General features: G+C 40.6%; 1 protein-coding gene across 2 annotated transcripts in view; it reads right to left on the reverse strand.

The window, feature by feature from the left end:
* Nucleotides 1–1,422: 1,422 nt before the first annotated feature.
* LOC103367524 (DNA-binding protein SATB2-like) overlaps nt 1,423–13,667 on the reverse strand; it is a 64,014-nt gene continuing 51,769 nt past the window's right edge. The window contains exons 13-14 of one of the 2 annotated variants that reach the window (XM_008295573.1): nt 3,978–4,163; nt 1,423–3,714 (exon numbers count right to left, since the gene is read on the reverse strand). In XM_008295573.1, coding sequence (XP_008293795.1) covers nt 3,220–3,714; nt 3,978–4,163 — 681 coding nt within the window. In that variant the 3' untranslated portion in view covers nt 1,423–3,219. Of the gene's footprint in view, nt 3,715–3,977; nt 4,185–13,667 lie in introns of both variants that reach the window. The other variant, XM_008295572.1, reaches the window with a different exon arrangement.

A 13,667-nucleotide genomic window follows, 5' to 3' on the forward strand; every position in this document is an offset into this window, starting at 1 on the left:
CTTTGTCTTGGTTACATTGGGTGGTGCATGTCAAAGTAACATTGACATGAATGTAGGACCGAAAGTTTCCCCACAGAACATTGCATTGTGGCGAGATGATGATGTTATTTACTTCACCTGTCAGTGGTTTGAATGTTGTGGCTGATCAATGAATATTTGACCTGAATAGACCTCCACTGTTGTCCATAGATGTATGGCTGCACATGCTCCTTTATTTCCACCACATGATGTAGCTCATTATGATTTGACCCCATATAAATGATTCATAACATAAAAATATCTCTCAACTACACAGTTTGTTTTAGTTTATCATTTGCGAACAACTACAGTACCCAGCTTTATTATTTAGCCCCCAAAAAACAAATTAACAGCATGTATTCTAGAACTGCAAAGATTAATCAGTGAGTTGACTGTTTGATCGACAATGAATCTGTTTAAGATTAAATGTGAATATTTTCTGGTATCTTTCCTCCTCTGTGACAGAAAACTAAATATCTTTGGGTTGTGGACAAAACAAGATATTTGTCATGTCAACATATTTCATCGCTGACGTTCTGTACACCAAACATTTATTCCAAAGTTACAGGGAGATACACATTATGAAGACGTTGTTGATCTTTTCATGAAACATAGAATATCTAAAGGATTGCAGGGTTTTTCTTGCTCAGAAGCGGCCTTTCAGAAGTTGTGGTACGTCGTGTTACATTATTTGACAGGCGTCTGTGCATTTTCCCTGTTATTGCTGACCTTTTGACAGACCAGAACATGTACTATGCTTGAGTGAAGGAAGTGAACAATGAACAAAAGTTTTTTTGTTGTAAATTGAGAATTAAAAAAAAAAAATCTAAAGTCTCATAGGTTTAGCATTAGTGATTTTCTTTGGCGCTCTCTAAAACCACTTTGGAAGGAGCCAAAAGTTCCTTTATGTTGGAAAAACCCTGGATTATTGCTTAAAAATAGTCTTAATTTGCCCAAAATACATCAGAATGACAAAGATTTGTTCAACGGAGTAACTCAGTGATCTTGCTGAAGTCTGTGTACAAACACACACTGTGTCATTTTCTGTTTTTCATGTTCAGATATTGTCTTTCGAAATATTGAGAGTAAATATTAGTGACAGTCAGTGGGAGTCGTTCTCAGGACAGGCTCATTGTTTTCGATGTCTGCTGGGTAAAGTGGGACTCCGCAGCTTCCAGTAGCTCTAATCTTGTGGGACAGGAAAAAGAAAAGCCTCTGTGAAAGTGCTGGCGGTCTAAATTACTGTCACTCCCCACGCACTTATTAGAAACCCCAGGCCCTGTGGCTTTACACAGACCTTTAATTGATTGGCTTCTAGGAAACCTTGGCCCTACTACAATGTCAGTGTTTGTGTGTGCTCGCAACTGAGGATCCATAAAAAGCGTTGAAATAAAAACAGACGGATTTCTGAATTCACAAATTTTAATTCACTTCAACACTGGATGATTTTATTTAACTGCATTTGAGTCTAAACCCTGATTCCTGTCATACAGAAAAGCACAATATCATCATATAGAGTGAAATTAAAAAGGCAGGTCGTCTGTTTGAGTGTAGCAGCCGATCAGGATAGCCGAACAAGGTGCTATCCATGCTCAGATATTGTTTCCAACATACCGTATAGTTACACAACTGCACCAGACATCGAACAAAAGAGTTTGAATTCTTTTTAAATAGTGATTGAATTTGCCCGGCACAATAAAATGAACTGATTTCACTCTCCAAACTGGCTCAAACACTTGAAGTCACTCAAAAATAAAAGTATATCAATAACAATTTATCCCATGTTGGGTATTTACAGACATTTAAAGTGAAGAACAGAGTCAAACCTGCCACTTTTCTTTAATGGCTCAAAAAGTAGATTGTCATCAACTGCAGCAAAAAAAGCACATTTCTCTTCTCAACAAATCTTATTTACTGTTTTTGGGAGACAGAACTATAAAAAATTGGCATAATACAACATGACAGGACTTTTTTTCTTTATCCAATAACACTCAGTAACTGCTTCTTTTTATTTTTCTTCCACTCTCCTTTTCTTCCTCTTCTTCCTTTAGGGCAGAGCACTTTTATTTTAACGTCTCTTGTTATCCAAACAACCGCCCAGCTCTGAAAACCAATATTTAAAAACCATGGAAATAAAAACTAAAAATAGCACGCGATGACAGCAATTCTAACCATAATAACAACAATAATAACAATAATGATAATAATAATCATGGATAAAGATAGCAATAAATAGGGTTGGTGAAGTTTAAGTGCGGGTAGGTGTGGTGAAACACAAGACTGTGGGCACCAATTAGAGAGAGGAAAGGGTGATGGAGAGGAAGAGTGGAAGGGGTGGACTACCGCACATAAAGTGACTGATTGTTTGGTTGCTGAATCTCCGCTCTGTCTTTGCTTTCTTGACTTTTTGTTTTTTTTTTTTTTTTCTCGGGTGGTGCCAGGACGGCCCGAGTGTCCCTCCACGCCACATCCTCTTGATCCTGCCAGACTGTCCACCTCACAGTTTTTAAAAGCCTCAAGAGGAGAGGCAGGCGGGCAGGGAGGAAGGGAGGCAAGAGTACAGCACATCCACAAAATATCAGTGTCTTAAGTGCTAGATAGGGCTGGTAGTGATTCTGGATCGTGAGGCAGGGGCAGGAGATGCACAACGAGTACCATCTACCCCCGTTGTCAGGCAGGTAAAAGCATTAGCAACGTCAGTGTGTGTCCTGAGGGTTTGTAGGATTACAGAGGTCTCTGAATGCCCCAGGATCCAGTCAGTTTTAAGGGCAAGTTCAGCCCAGCATGTAGGGAGTAATGTCCTGTGTGGCTGTGCTCAGAGTTTAGAGAGGAGGAGCATCTTTTCTGGATGATTAGAGGGAAGTTGTGTGATTGTTTCAGTCGGCAGCGAAAGTCAAATGAGAATCTGGATTATTTAAACATTTCTGGGGCAACTTTCTTTCACAGTTATACAACTACTGCTGTAAGCTGCTGTCTTTTTACTGAGGTAATTTCACTCCACAAATCTGAGACCATCACCTTGAACCGTCTCGGCGATGTGCCGTATTTCAGCCTAATGGTTTCCTGGTTAATGTGCCTGCATAGATCTCTCACACAGTTTTCTATGCTGCCATCCTCATCAGTTCCTCATTTCACGGACCATTTCCAGTTTCTTCTCCCTCTCTGTTTATCTCTGTCCTCTCCTCTCTGTTTTATCAGTCTCTACCTCTGGTAGTCGGCCTGCTCTCTGGGACTGGATGAGGAGCTCCCGGGGGCCAGAGGGCCACCGAGGCGGCCATGCCCCTTGTCCTTGCCCTCCTCCTGAGCCACGTTGGTCCCTGAGGACGACTGGCTGGAGTTGGAGCTGGTGGAGGCCGGAGGCTGGCTCAGCCCCCCTGTGCTCCCACCGTTCCCCTCTGTGGTTTGGTAGATCTCCTCAGCTCCATCTTCACTGGACTCCGGGTCTTCCGAGCCTGAGAGCAACTCTTCTTCTCTGTATTCGCTGACGTCGACGCCCCCACTGGCGGCCGCCCCCTCGCACAGCTCCTTGAGGCGGCCATGGTGCTTGACGTGGTAGCGCTGGTTCTGGAAGAACTTAATGATGGTGTGTTTGGGGAGGTCAAGCTGCGCTGACAAGGTGTGGATGGCCTCCTGGTCAGGGTACAGACCAACGTCCTGGATGAAGCTCTGCAGGATACCCAAGGCCTCCAATGAAATCTGGAATTACAGAGTCAGAAGTCAGGGATGACGGATAGACAAGGAATGTGAATTAACCCCTCTTTTTTTTGCTCCTGTCACATTTTTCCTAACTGTGGGCTAATTTTTCACTGCAACCATGGCTAGAGGGAGAGGGAACTCAGAGATGCCTTTCCAACCTGCCAGCAGATTTTGGGGTCTAAAGTCTGAAACCAACTGACTCATACAACAAAATGCAGATATTCTACCTTATCCGTCCTTAAAGACATGACACAAAACTCTACCTTAGTGCGCGATCGTGGCTTCTTGTTGCTCCCAGTATTGCCAACTGTACTGGGTGGACATCCGCCTGCAGTTCCTCCTCCCACAGTCTGGGACCTCTCCTCATTCACTGTGGCAGATAAGGGCTCCTCACGCATCGGAGACAGGTGGTGCTCCTTCATCGGGGCTGGGGGTGGCCTGTGAAGTGCCTGACGAGAAAGACAAAACAGCTAATTAATGGGGCACAGTGACCCCTAATCAAGACTGCATCTGGAAATGCACTTATTTACAACCTAAATTGTGTGTAATGTAATTTCTGGGTGCATTTGTGTCAAACTGTTATGCTCTATGTATAACTTGCAGCTGACATTAACTTTGTATGATGCAAAACATGTAATAAAACAGCCAGTACACAGTAGCTAGGGCTGCAGGGTGAACAGAGGGTGAGAACAAGTGTTTCTCAAAGTCACGGTCTATTAACCAGCTCCATGGCTGGCACTCAAACTGCTATGCGTCCTGTATACCTTTGACCTGATGTGTGTAAGATTAGCTCTAGTAAAACGCCAACCACCTGTCTGCCAGGAAGTCTCTTATTTACCAACTTATGACACCCCAATCATTATTTAACCAGCCAATTCAAAACCCAACAGGGACAGTGTGTAGATAAGGAAACAGGACAAAAAATTGTGGTCATTTGGGAGTAGATGAAAGCTGCCTGAATGAATACAACTTGTGTAAGTCTAATAAATTAATGCTGTTGCAGGAGTTTCAGTGGTCAAAGTGCATACAAAAAAAACAGGGTGATTGTTTTTTTATGTGCACCTTTCAAGAAAAACAAAAGGCATTAGAAAATATTAAAACAACATGTACAAGGCTGACAAAATGAAAAAAATTATATAATAAGTTAAATTAATTGGACAGTGTTATTAAAAAACGATATTAGGAACATGTACATGAGTGACCCAACTCTAGTCACTGAGTATTGTCTGCATATTTATTGAGAAATGAAGTATGAACAGAAAGGGCTCCAGAGTCGTTCCTTGGGGAACTCCACTTGCAATTTTTACTTGGTTAAAGTAACAATGTGGTTAAAACAAAATTGATCGTAATAAGCTCATAAACCAGAATGTTAAACAATATAAATAATTCATTCTGCTGCTGTAGATCAAAAATACAGAGTGATAGTTTGTGTATTAGTTAGCAGTTGATCGATATGTTTCTCCATTTTATTGGCAATCTGATTTTTTATGTTTTTGTTTTATTTTTTTATAAGGTTACGATAATCGTTTGACCCTTAGTATGAACATTATAAAATTACCGCACACCAGAATGAGTTTCATAGATGTGGCCTTACAGATGTCATGTGCATATTTAATAATTAAACACAATATTTAAATAGTAATATGTAAAACTATGAATCAAGAAGGCTGCCTTTGTCCTGTTTATTTAAAACAAATCTGGCTTTGTTGTAGTTACTTGCCTACAGAAGACTCCTTACTGTCTGCCTGGTTATTGATTTCTCTTTAAATTCGATCTTTTTGATTGATCTTTCATGTAAAACAAAGAAATGACTTGTATGCAGCCTAAGAGACTAAACTCAGGGCAAAAATCATCACATTTCTGCTTAGCCATTTCTGATTTGCCTGAAAAGTTTAAAGCATAAAATATGGATATTTATTAAGATATTTGAAAATTTTGCTTGATGTATTAAATGCTTTCCGAAATCGTTGATTATTTTTTTTCTATTTATTTGCTTCATATGGTTAAGAAAATATCACTAGCTGACTTGTGCATTATCCATTTTTTTTGTTAATGTGTTCATAATGATGGGACTCATGACGGCTTCCTTTTTTTCTGAGATTATTTGATTTTCTTGTCCAATATTGCAGACACTGATTTAATTTCATGATGAGAAATAACAGTGCAAACTACATGCTGTTATCTTCAATAGCTTCTGAGATATTATCAAACAGCCTCAAATTTCAATGTGCAGAAAATCCTGAAAGTGGTTCGATGGGCAATTAAAGAAAATAGAAAATCTTGGAAATATCCATAGTTTAAGATAAAAAGTTTTAAACAAATAAGATGGTTGAGCAGAAGGGCCCTAATGATTTAAGAAGGAATACACCTAAAGCTTATTCTGGTGTTCCTGAAGCAGTTGGTACAAGTGTCTCCTGGTTTGTCTCAACTCAGATTATTCAGTAATCCAGGTTATGACACAATGAGCTCAATGTTTAGCAGGTTTTCAGCAAGATATATTCACAGCATCTCTTGGAAAGTACATGTGAGAATGTTTTGGAAGGTGTAAAGAGTAGAACATGTTGACGGCGGGATCTTCTGGCTCTGACAGCAATGAGGACGACAGGACGAAGTGTTGGGAGGCAGAGTGGGGACTCTGGTTGTTTGTCAGAAGGTAGTGGCTGTTGTGAGAGCGTTGTGGTCGTGTCCCGCCCGCTCGCTTTAAGAGCAGGGAGGGGCCTCCCCACTGGAATGCCCAGCTATAAATCTGTGGCGCATTAAAATTAAAGGACCCACATAAAGATAATAGTCATTCGCTTTTCTCTCCCTCTCTTCAATAATAACAGGGTATTACTTAAATAATATTGAGGGCAGGCCAGACCATGAAATTGCTCCGATTTCATTCGCAGGGGCTTTACTTTCAGGAGGGGGGTGAAGGGAATTTACAGGAATTCAGTAGGCTTTTCCTTTTTTTGTCATTTTTTCTCTCAAATCTTTTTTTCTTTCACACACAGTTTTAGATATTGGGTGTAAGAATGCAGGGAAACCAACAATGGAGAGGCAGAAAAAAAGATATGTCTCTTCCCTAATGAGGACCACACAGCCACAAACATCCCCCATACTAACTTACTGAGACACTTAATAGCTAAATTGAGGGTAAATCATGGAGGGATTGTGAAACCTACCAACTCCCCCTGACAGCCAGGACTCTTGGATCAATGGCACATGCATGCATTAATGGTGAGGCCTGGTCTCCCTCATGCACTAATGATGATGTTGGAGAGCAGAGCCAAACACACTAGGCTGTTTGGCTCCTTCAGAGTTTATCTCTGAAGACTTTTTGTCCTTTCCTTCATCCTCTCTCCTTTGGGCTCATACTGTGAAGTCTTGTATGGTGAAAATATGTTTTATTTGTGTTTTATATGTCTTAGAAACTTGGGAGTGTAACATAAAAGCTGCCCCCTCAACTAGATAATCTCCCAGCTTTACAAGCCAGGAAAATGTTTTCTCTGTTTCTATGTAAGAAGGGAGGGACCAGTAGTTGTTAAGCTACAAATTAGCATAACCCCGCCCTCTCACTGCTTCCAGGTGAGCCATTCAGAACAAGCAGCTGCTGCACGGTCCACCAGGTTGATTTACTTTCTAGACCTGCTTCTGCTAAACTCCAACATGTCTCGGCCACAAGCAAAGCTTATGAAATGTTCTGCTGCAAGAATGAACACAAGAGCCTTCATGCCTTCATCTGAAGAACTGAACATCCACTGGGTTGCTTTTATTTTTGGTATCAATGTTCTCAGAAAGTCCTTGTGGGTAATATTACCATCAGCCTTGATGGTATACCCACAGGTCAGAGCTGTATGGACAATGAGGGACATTCAGAGATGGTGGAATCTTTCATTTAAACCAGTAAACAAGGACTGGGTGGGTTACTGTGTTTCCATGTTGACTGTTGTACTTCAGTGCAACCTAAACTCATTTGTTAGCTTCTCTCCTGCTCTTTGTGCACATATATACTGCATTTTAGCACAGTTGAATTCACAATAACGCTCTACTAATTCACATACTTTTCTGTTTCTGTTGTCAGGCAACGGAATGAGTATGGAATAGTGACTGAAATGCCGCGCATTCAGACTAGATGTTAACCAGAAGTCATTTCCAAGCAGCTACTGTGGTGCAAACATTCAGATTTTATTTTACCAAATACGCAACTTAAAACAATGGCTGTGCTGACAATTCAGAGATATTTCCATAGAAAATGATTACTCAGAGAGAATTTTACAAGCAAAAAGTCCTGGTGTGTCACACTTGTTCATGTGGTCAGCTACAGCCACTGAAACAGCCTGTTTAGAACAGGACTAAAATCAGGAGCTACACAGTCACAGTTACATGAACCGTCTTTGTGGTGTTTCAATCTAAAAAAAATAAAATAGGCACATTCTGGAGACTTTCACTTATTTGTTGAAAAGGGGCACACTGTGGGATCTTTAAGTTTTTCTCCCTTCAGTGCCTTTGCTTCTCTCCCACTACCAAACTACATTTCTCTCCCCTCCCACCTCCCTCTCTACTCACTTCTAATACATCAGGACACTAATGAAGTGGGCTGCTGCCAAGCCAACATGACTTCACGTCCAAATCAGCCCTTAAGTCTTGAATGCCAGGAGCCCCAACCTCCACCTCCACCTCCCTCCGTCCATCCTATTCTCCCCCCCCCCTCACCTCCACTCCTCCTCACTCTTGTCCCTCCTAATTTACACTGTCACTTTCACAGTTGGTAATCAGTAAACTTCTGTAGAGGACATTATCTTTGTTTTTAGTTGGAAAACCTGCAAGATTTAGTGAGAGTCTAATTTTATACATCAACGATACAAAATGTGGTGACTCTGGCACAATTTCTCTCTTCGCTCTCTTTTACTGGAAGCGTTTTCCGAGCGCTCGGCATTGTGAGATGACTGGTGTCTTCTTACGGGAGGCAGCAACTTGAGGGTGTGTGCGAGAATAAAATCCAGGTGAAAATCATTAAACCAATCTGTGGGTTTTGGTGGATATAATTAAAAACTGAAAAGCAGTGGTCATGTGTCATAGAGAGTTGACTTACACTTCGTTTTACCTAGAAATGTGGCCAAGTGTGGGAGCTGGGAGAGCAAACAAATCCTCCAAAAATGGTGGCCTTTCAAAACTACTCATCAGACCATTTTGTGATCCTATTGTCCCCATCAATTTTTTGTGCATTTGACGGCGGCATGCTGCTTCCATGGTGAAGGTTTGGTTAAATTTAGGGAGAAAAACTACTCTGTTAAGGTTTGGGAAAGGTCACGGTTTGGTTTTCAAATCCCACATTGTGAAGGGCAGGAAAAAATCACCATCATGGCTAAAAGTAGAACTATATTACTCTGTTAAGGTCAGGGAAAGATCATGGTCATGACTTCAAGAACCAACACGGACGGTTCATTCATTCAACATGCTTCCTGCTCACTTCACACACCCAATACCACCCTAAACTCATTTTGTAACTCACACAACCAGGAAGTTCTTCTTGGGTAAAAATAGTGTAGCTAAAACAATTTCAACAACCAGTGCTTTCATTTTTCTGCAATGCAAATTTATACTTTCAGTAGAGCTGCTGCAATAAATCCGCATAATCGATGAAAATGCCTTGGTAGCAATACTGGTGCATGGTTGGCCTGAGGAATGCAGAACTTATAACAACCACAAAACATATTAAAAGGGGAATTTTACTATATGGGACCTTTTAATATGCAAACCTTTGTACTCATTATACAATGACATACATTTATCTATCCATCCATTATCTATACAGCGCTTAATCCTCACTAGGGTTGCGGGGGGCTAGAGCCTATCCCAGCTGACTTAGGGCGAAGGCAGGCTAATGACATACAGTTTGTAAAAAAAAAAAAAAAAAACGGGAACATAAATGAAACAATAATTTTGTTTTTCGGGAGGAAAATTATTCCTTAAATTTGTTTGGTACAATAGTCCCTAGATTAACTGATAGAAAAATAGTTATACATTTTCACAGAAGTAATTACTGAACAGCCTGATGAGCTCTTGCATTGACAGACTTCATGATGGTTTATTTTCCATAGAAGTATCTCATGTAAGTAGCAGCTTATTTTCCCCTGTTTCACCTTCATCCCTCCTTCGCCTGCAGCTCTGACCGTTACACTTTGGAAGAGACTACATGTCACTTCTGAGCAACACAATACAGCGCTGCTCTCCCAAAACCACAAACTCTGGAGCCCCTCGGCCAGACCAGCTCTTCTCGTGGCATGATTCAATGTTCCTGAGAAACTTCTCTTCCCCCCCCTCCCCTCCTCTCTCTCTCTCTCTCTCTCCTTTTCTCTCTCTCTCCTGGCAGCATCGTGAGTGCACTGCAGTAAAATGAAAAAGTTTTTTTTAAAACGTAAATCAAGGCAAATTACGACGCAGAACTATGAAAGAATTATAGAACATGAAATATTCATCTTCTCCTTAATGAGCTCTGGTCCTCCAGGACCTCGAACTCTCTCTTTCTGTTTCTTTCTGTGTGTTTTGGTTGTTGGGGAGGGGGAGTGTGTGACCACCAGAGACACCATTAACACAGAGATAAATATGTAATGAAGGAAAAATCACTTTTCTGTTAGTTTTTTGCATGACTTCACCTTTCCTGTTAATCAGTGTTTTTCTTCCTATTTTCCCCCTTTTCCTTCCATCTGTCTGTCTCTGTCTCTGTCTGTCTCTTCCACTCTTGTCTTTGAATAAGTGTGTGCGGTTGCGATTCATGAGGACTGGATGCAGGCTAATGGAGTCGATGAGTCACTGCACATTTGTAAAATAATGCTTCTTTGATGAAAAACTGTAATGTTATGGAGTGTGTGCTGTGGTCACGTGTGTGTGTGTGTGTGTGTGTTCGCATGCACGCACTCGCATTGTTGAATCTTTTTTTCTTTTTCATTCGAACTGTGTGTGGTATTCATTCCATTTATCTGCAATTAAACAATTAACTTAATTGTGGTTTGCCAAAAAGCCCAAACTCCACCCTTCAACAGTGAATAAGAGGCCACCAGGATGCAGAGGGAGACAAACAGAGAGAGAGAACGAATAAAGAGTACACAACTTTAACGACCTTTCTCTTCAATGTTAGAACGTATAGATGTTTTTTAAAAAAAAACAGCAGGTTTAGTTTTCAGCCACTCTTTTCTATTGATAACTAATAATGCAGTTGAACCATCTAATGTCATAGTTAAAAAGTAACCTAACTTACTAGCTTAAATAACAAAACAAAATAAATATAAAGGTAGGAAAACATTTTCATTTATGGTTAAAAACACAAATATTTGACTCAAAAATGGATATAAGGATGCTATAACAGCATTGTACTAATGCAAAATGTGCTTTTGAAGGAGACGACATTTTTGACAGATACTTTTATACATTGATAGTTACAATATAATAGATATATTAATACCTCATACCTTCTTGCAGTGATGTTGTAGTGTGTTGTATGCTTATAACCCATTATTAACTGTTTATAGAGTGCTTATAAATACAAAGTGGGGGTGTTAAATTAAAATGTTTTTGTTTTGCCTTTCAGAAAAATGTGTTGCCCTGTTTTTCAGGAGGTTTGGAGACCATAAGGCAATTACAGAGTAAACTTACATGTTGTAGATATGAATTAGACTCTGGAAGTTTGAATTGTATGACCTGGGGATTGATTTGACCCACTGGAACATCATAACAAAGAGACAGCAACAAAAGCAACAAAGGACTTTGGTGGTAGACATTTTGACTTGCCATAGTAGAAAATATTAATGGTGGGTCTGTTGTCGTCTCACTAAGCTATAAAAAAAATGAGCCAGTGTGCCTAATACTTGCCCCCTGAAACGGAAGGTAAATTGTTCATTATGTACACCTGTGCCTTTCCTGCTGAAGGTACAGCTTTTACTAGGTGAGAGACTTTTAACAGTCTGGAGTCGGGAAGAGGCGCTCCACTGTTGTTACTCATCATGGGAAGTACTGCTCAGCTGGTGAAAACAGTTGTGTAATGGCTCTGGTGAGAACTTTCCCAGCTCTGAGAAAATAATGCCTGATGATGTCATCTGGCTGTCTTGGCATTGGTTTGACCTTGCAGACTTTTCTACGAGAGAACTTACAAATTAGGGTGTGGCGTTCAGAAGACGTTTACCAGGCAGGGAGGGTCTAATGAAGATCGGCGTTGCATTAAAGTAAACGTAGGCTCCAGTGTTTCTCAAACTTGACCCAGTCAGTCATTATTGTCAGGTTACATTTTCCTCTCCTGCATTAATTATAACCACGGCTGTTATACATCTCGTCTCAAGACCCCCGGTTTTATGGCAGTGCGGTAATACATCACAGACTTTGGTGCCAATTTGGGAATGGATTCTGTGTTTTCTTATAAATAGATATTTGTTTTATAAATTCACACAATATTACTGATGTTTTTTCATCATAGCACATTATCTACAGCTAGGAAAAAGATATTAGTCACAACCTTCACCTAACGCAGTCCAGTCTCACAAGAAATGTGTCATAGCTACATCGGTCCACAGTGCAGAATGTAGTGCATGACTTCTAGGGGCTGTTCTTGGGGCGAGATTTGTAGAAGATATTATGTATTTTCCCCTAACCACGGTCTTTTCCTAAACTTAACCACATAGGTTTGGTGCCTAAACTCAGCCAAGAAGTTTTGTAGCATGAACAAAAGCACCAAAACCAAAAGCACCAACTGAAAAACTACATAAAACAGCAACACATATCAGCGACAGCACAAGTAAACAGTGACTGAAATCGACTGAGAACTGCAACCAGACAGGGACTTAAAACAACTGAAAACTAAACACAAAAGCAACAATGACTGAACACAGCAACATAAAAGGGCAATCTTTTCCTAAATGTAATCAAGTAGCTGTGTAGCCTAAATAAATTCAAACAGCAATGACGAAACAGCACCTGACAACAAAAGTTACTGGCTACGGAAAATAGCATAAAGCTGCAGCATTAACAAGTGAAAACAAAAGGAAATGGCGAAGGAAAAGAACTGAAACAGCACCAAAACAGCGACTGATAACAACAGCAACCAGTGATTGAAAACTACACAGGACAGGGCAAAACCATTATCTTACAGTACCTAAAAACAAATTTAAAGAGCGACTGAAAATGGCTGAAAAAAGCACTAAAACAGCTGCTGAAAACAACTGCCAATAGTGAGGTAAAACTGCAACTGAAAACAAAAATAAACAGCAAACAAAAATGCAGATTTGAAATTGAATCACAGTCTTTGTAGTGAAGCAGTTCTTACCGAATGAGGTTGTTCTGTAGCAAACAGTGACAGAATACAGTGATGAAAACACCACACAGCAGTCAAACCTCACTCTCCTCTAACCTATGACTGTAAGTCTGTGTTCCTTAATTGACAGACATCTAGGCATTTTTGCTGAACATGTATTTGTTACTTTTTAAGTCTTTAGGAGACAGGAAAGATCCATCTTTGCAGGAAACCCCACTGTTTGTACTATTTTGCAGATGTGTCGAGGGTTGATGATCACTTAAAAATAGAGATATGAGTGCTTCGGTGTTGCGACATGAGCAATTTATTGCCGGTTTGGCAATAAGCGTCTTCGATTGTGATGCCGATTGCAGCACCTTTGGCTTGAAGTGAGACACAAAGAGGGTGGAGGAAGGGCGCGGCGGTTGTTACTCCTTGTTCTAGTCCACCACTCCTGGGGTCTCGGCCACGGCGAGCGGTCACACACGCACATATAAACACCCCCATGCTCGCAGCAGAAATCAATTTAGCAAAAACAATAAAGAAATTATTTATAAGGGCAGACTCTGCCAAATTAGCTGTGGGACGCACTTAACTGCTCGAGCCATATGAGCTGTGGAGCGAACACCGAGGCCATGTCAGTCATGAAGAAATGTGATGCTGCCGAGGTTAACCAGCACGCACACACAAG

The sequence above is a fragment of the Stegastes partitus genome, unplaced genomic scaffold (assembly GCF_000690725.1).
Source record: "Stegastes partitus isolate 25-593 unplaced genomic scaffold, Stegastes_partitus-1.0.2 Scaffold1060, whole genome shotgun sequence".
Lineage (NCBI taxonomy): Eukaryota > Metazoa > Chordata > Actinopteri > Pomacentridae > Stegastes > Stegastes partitus.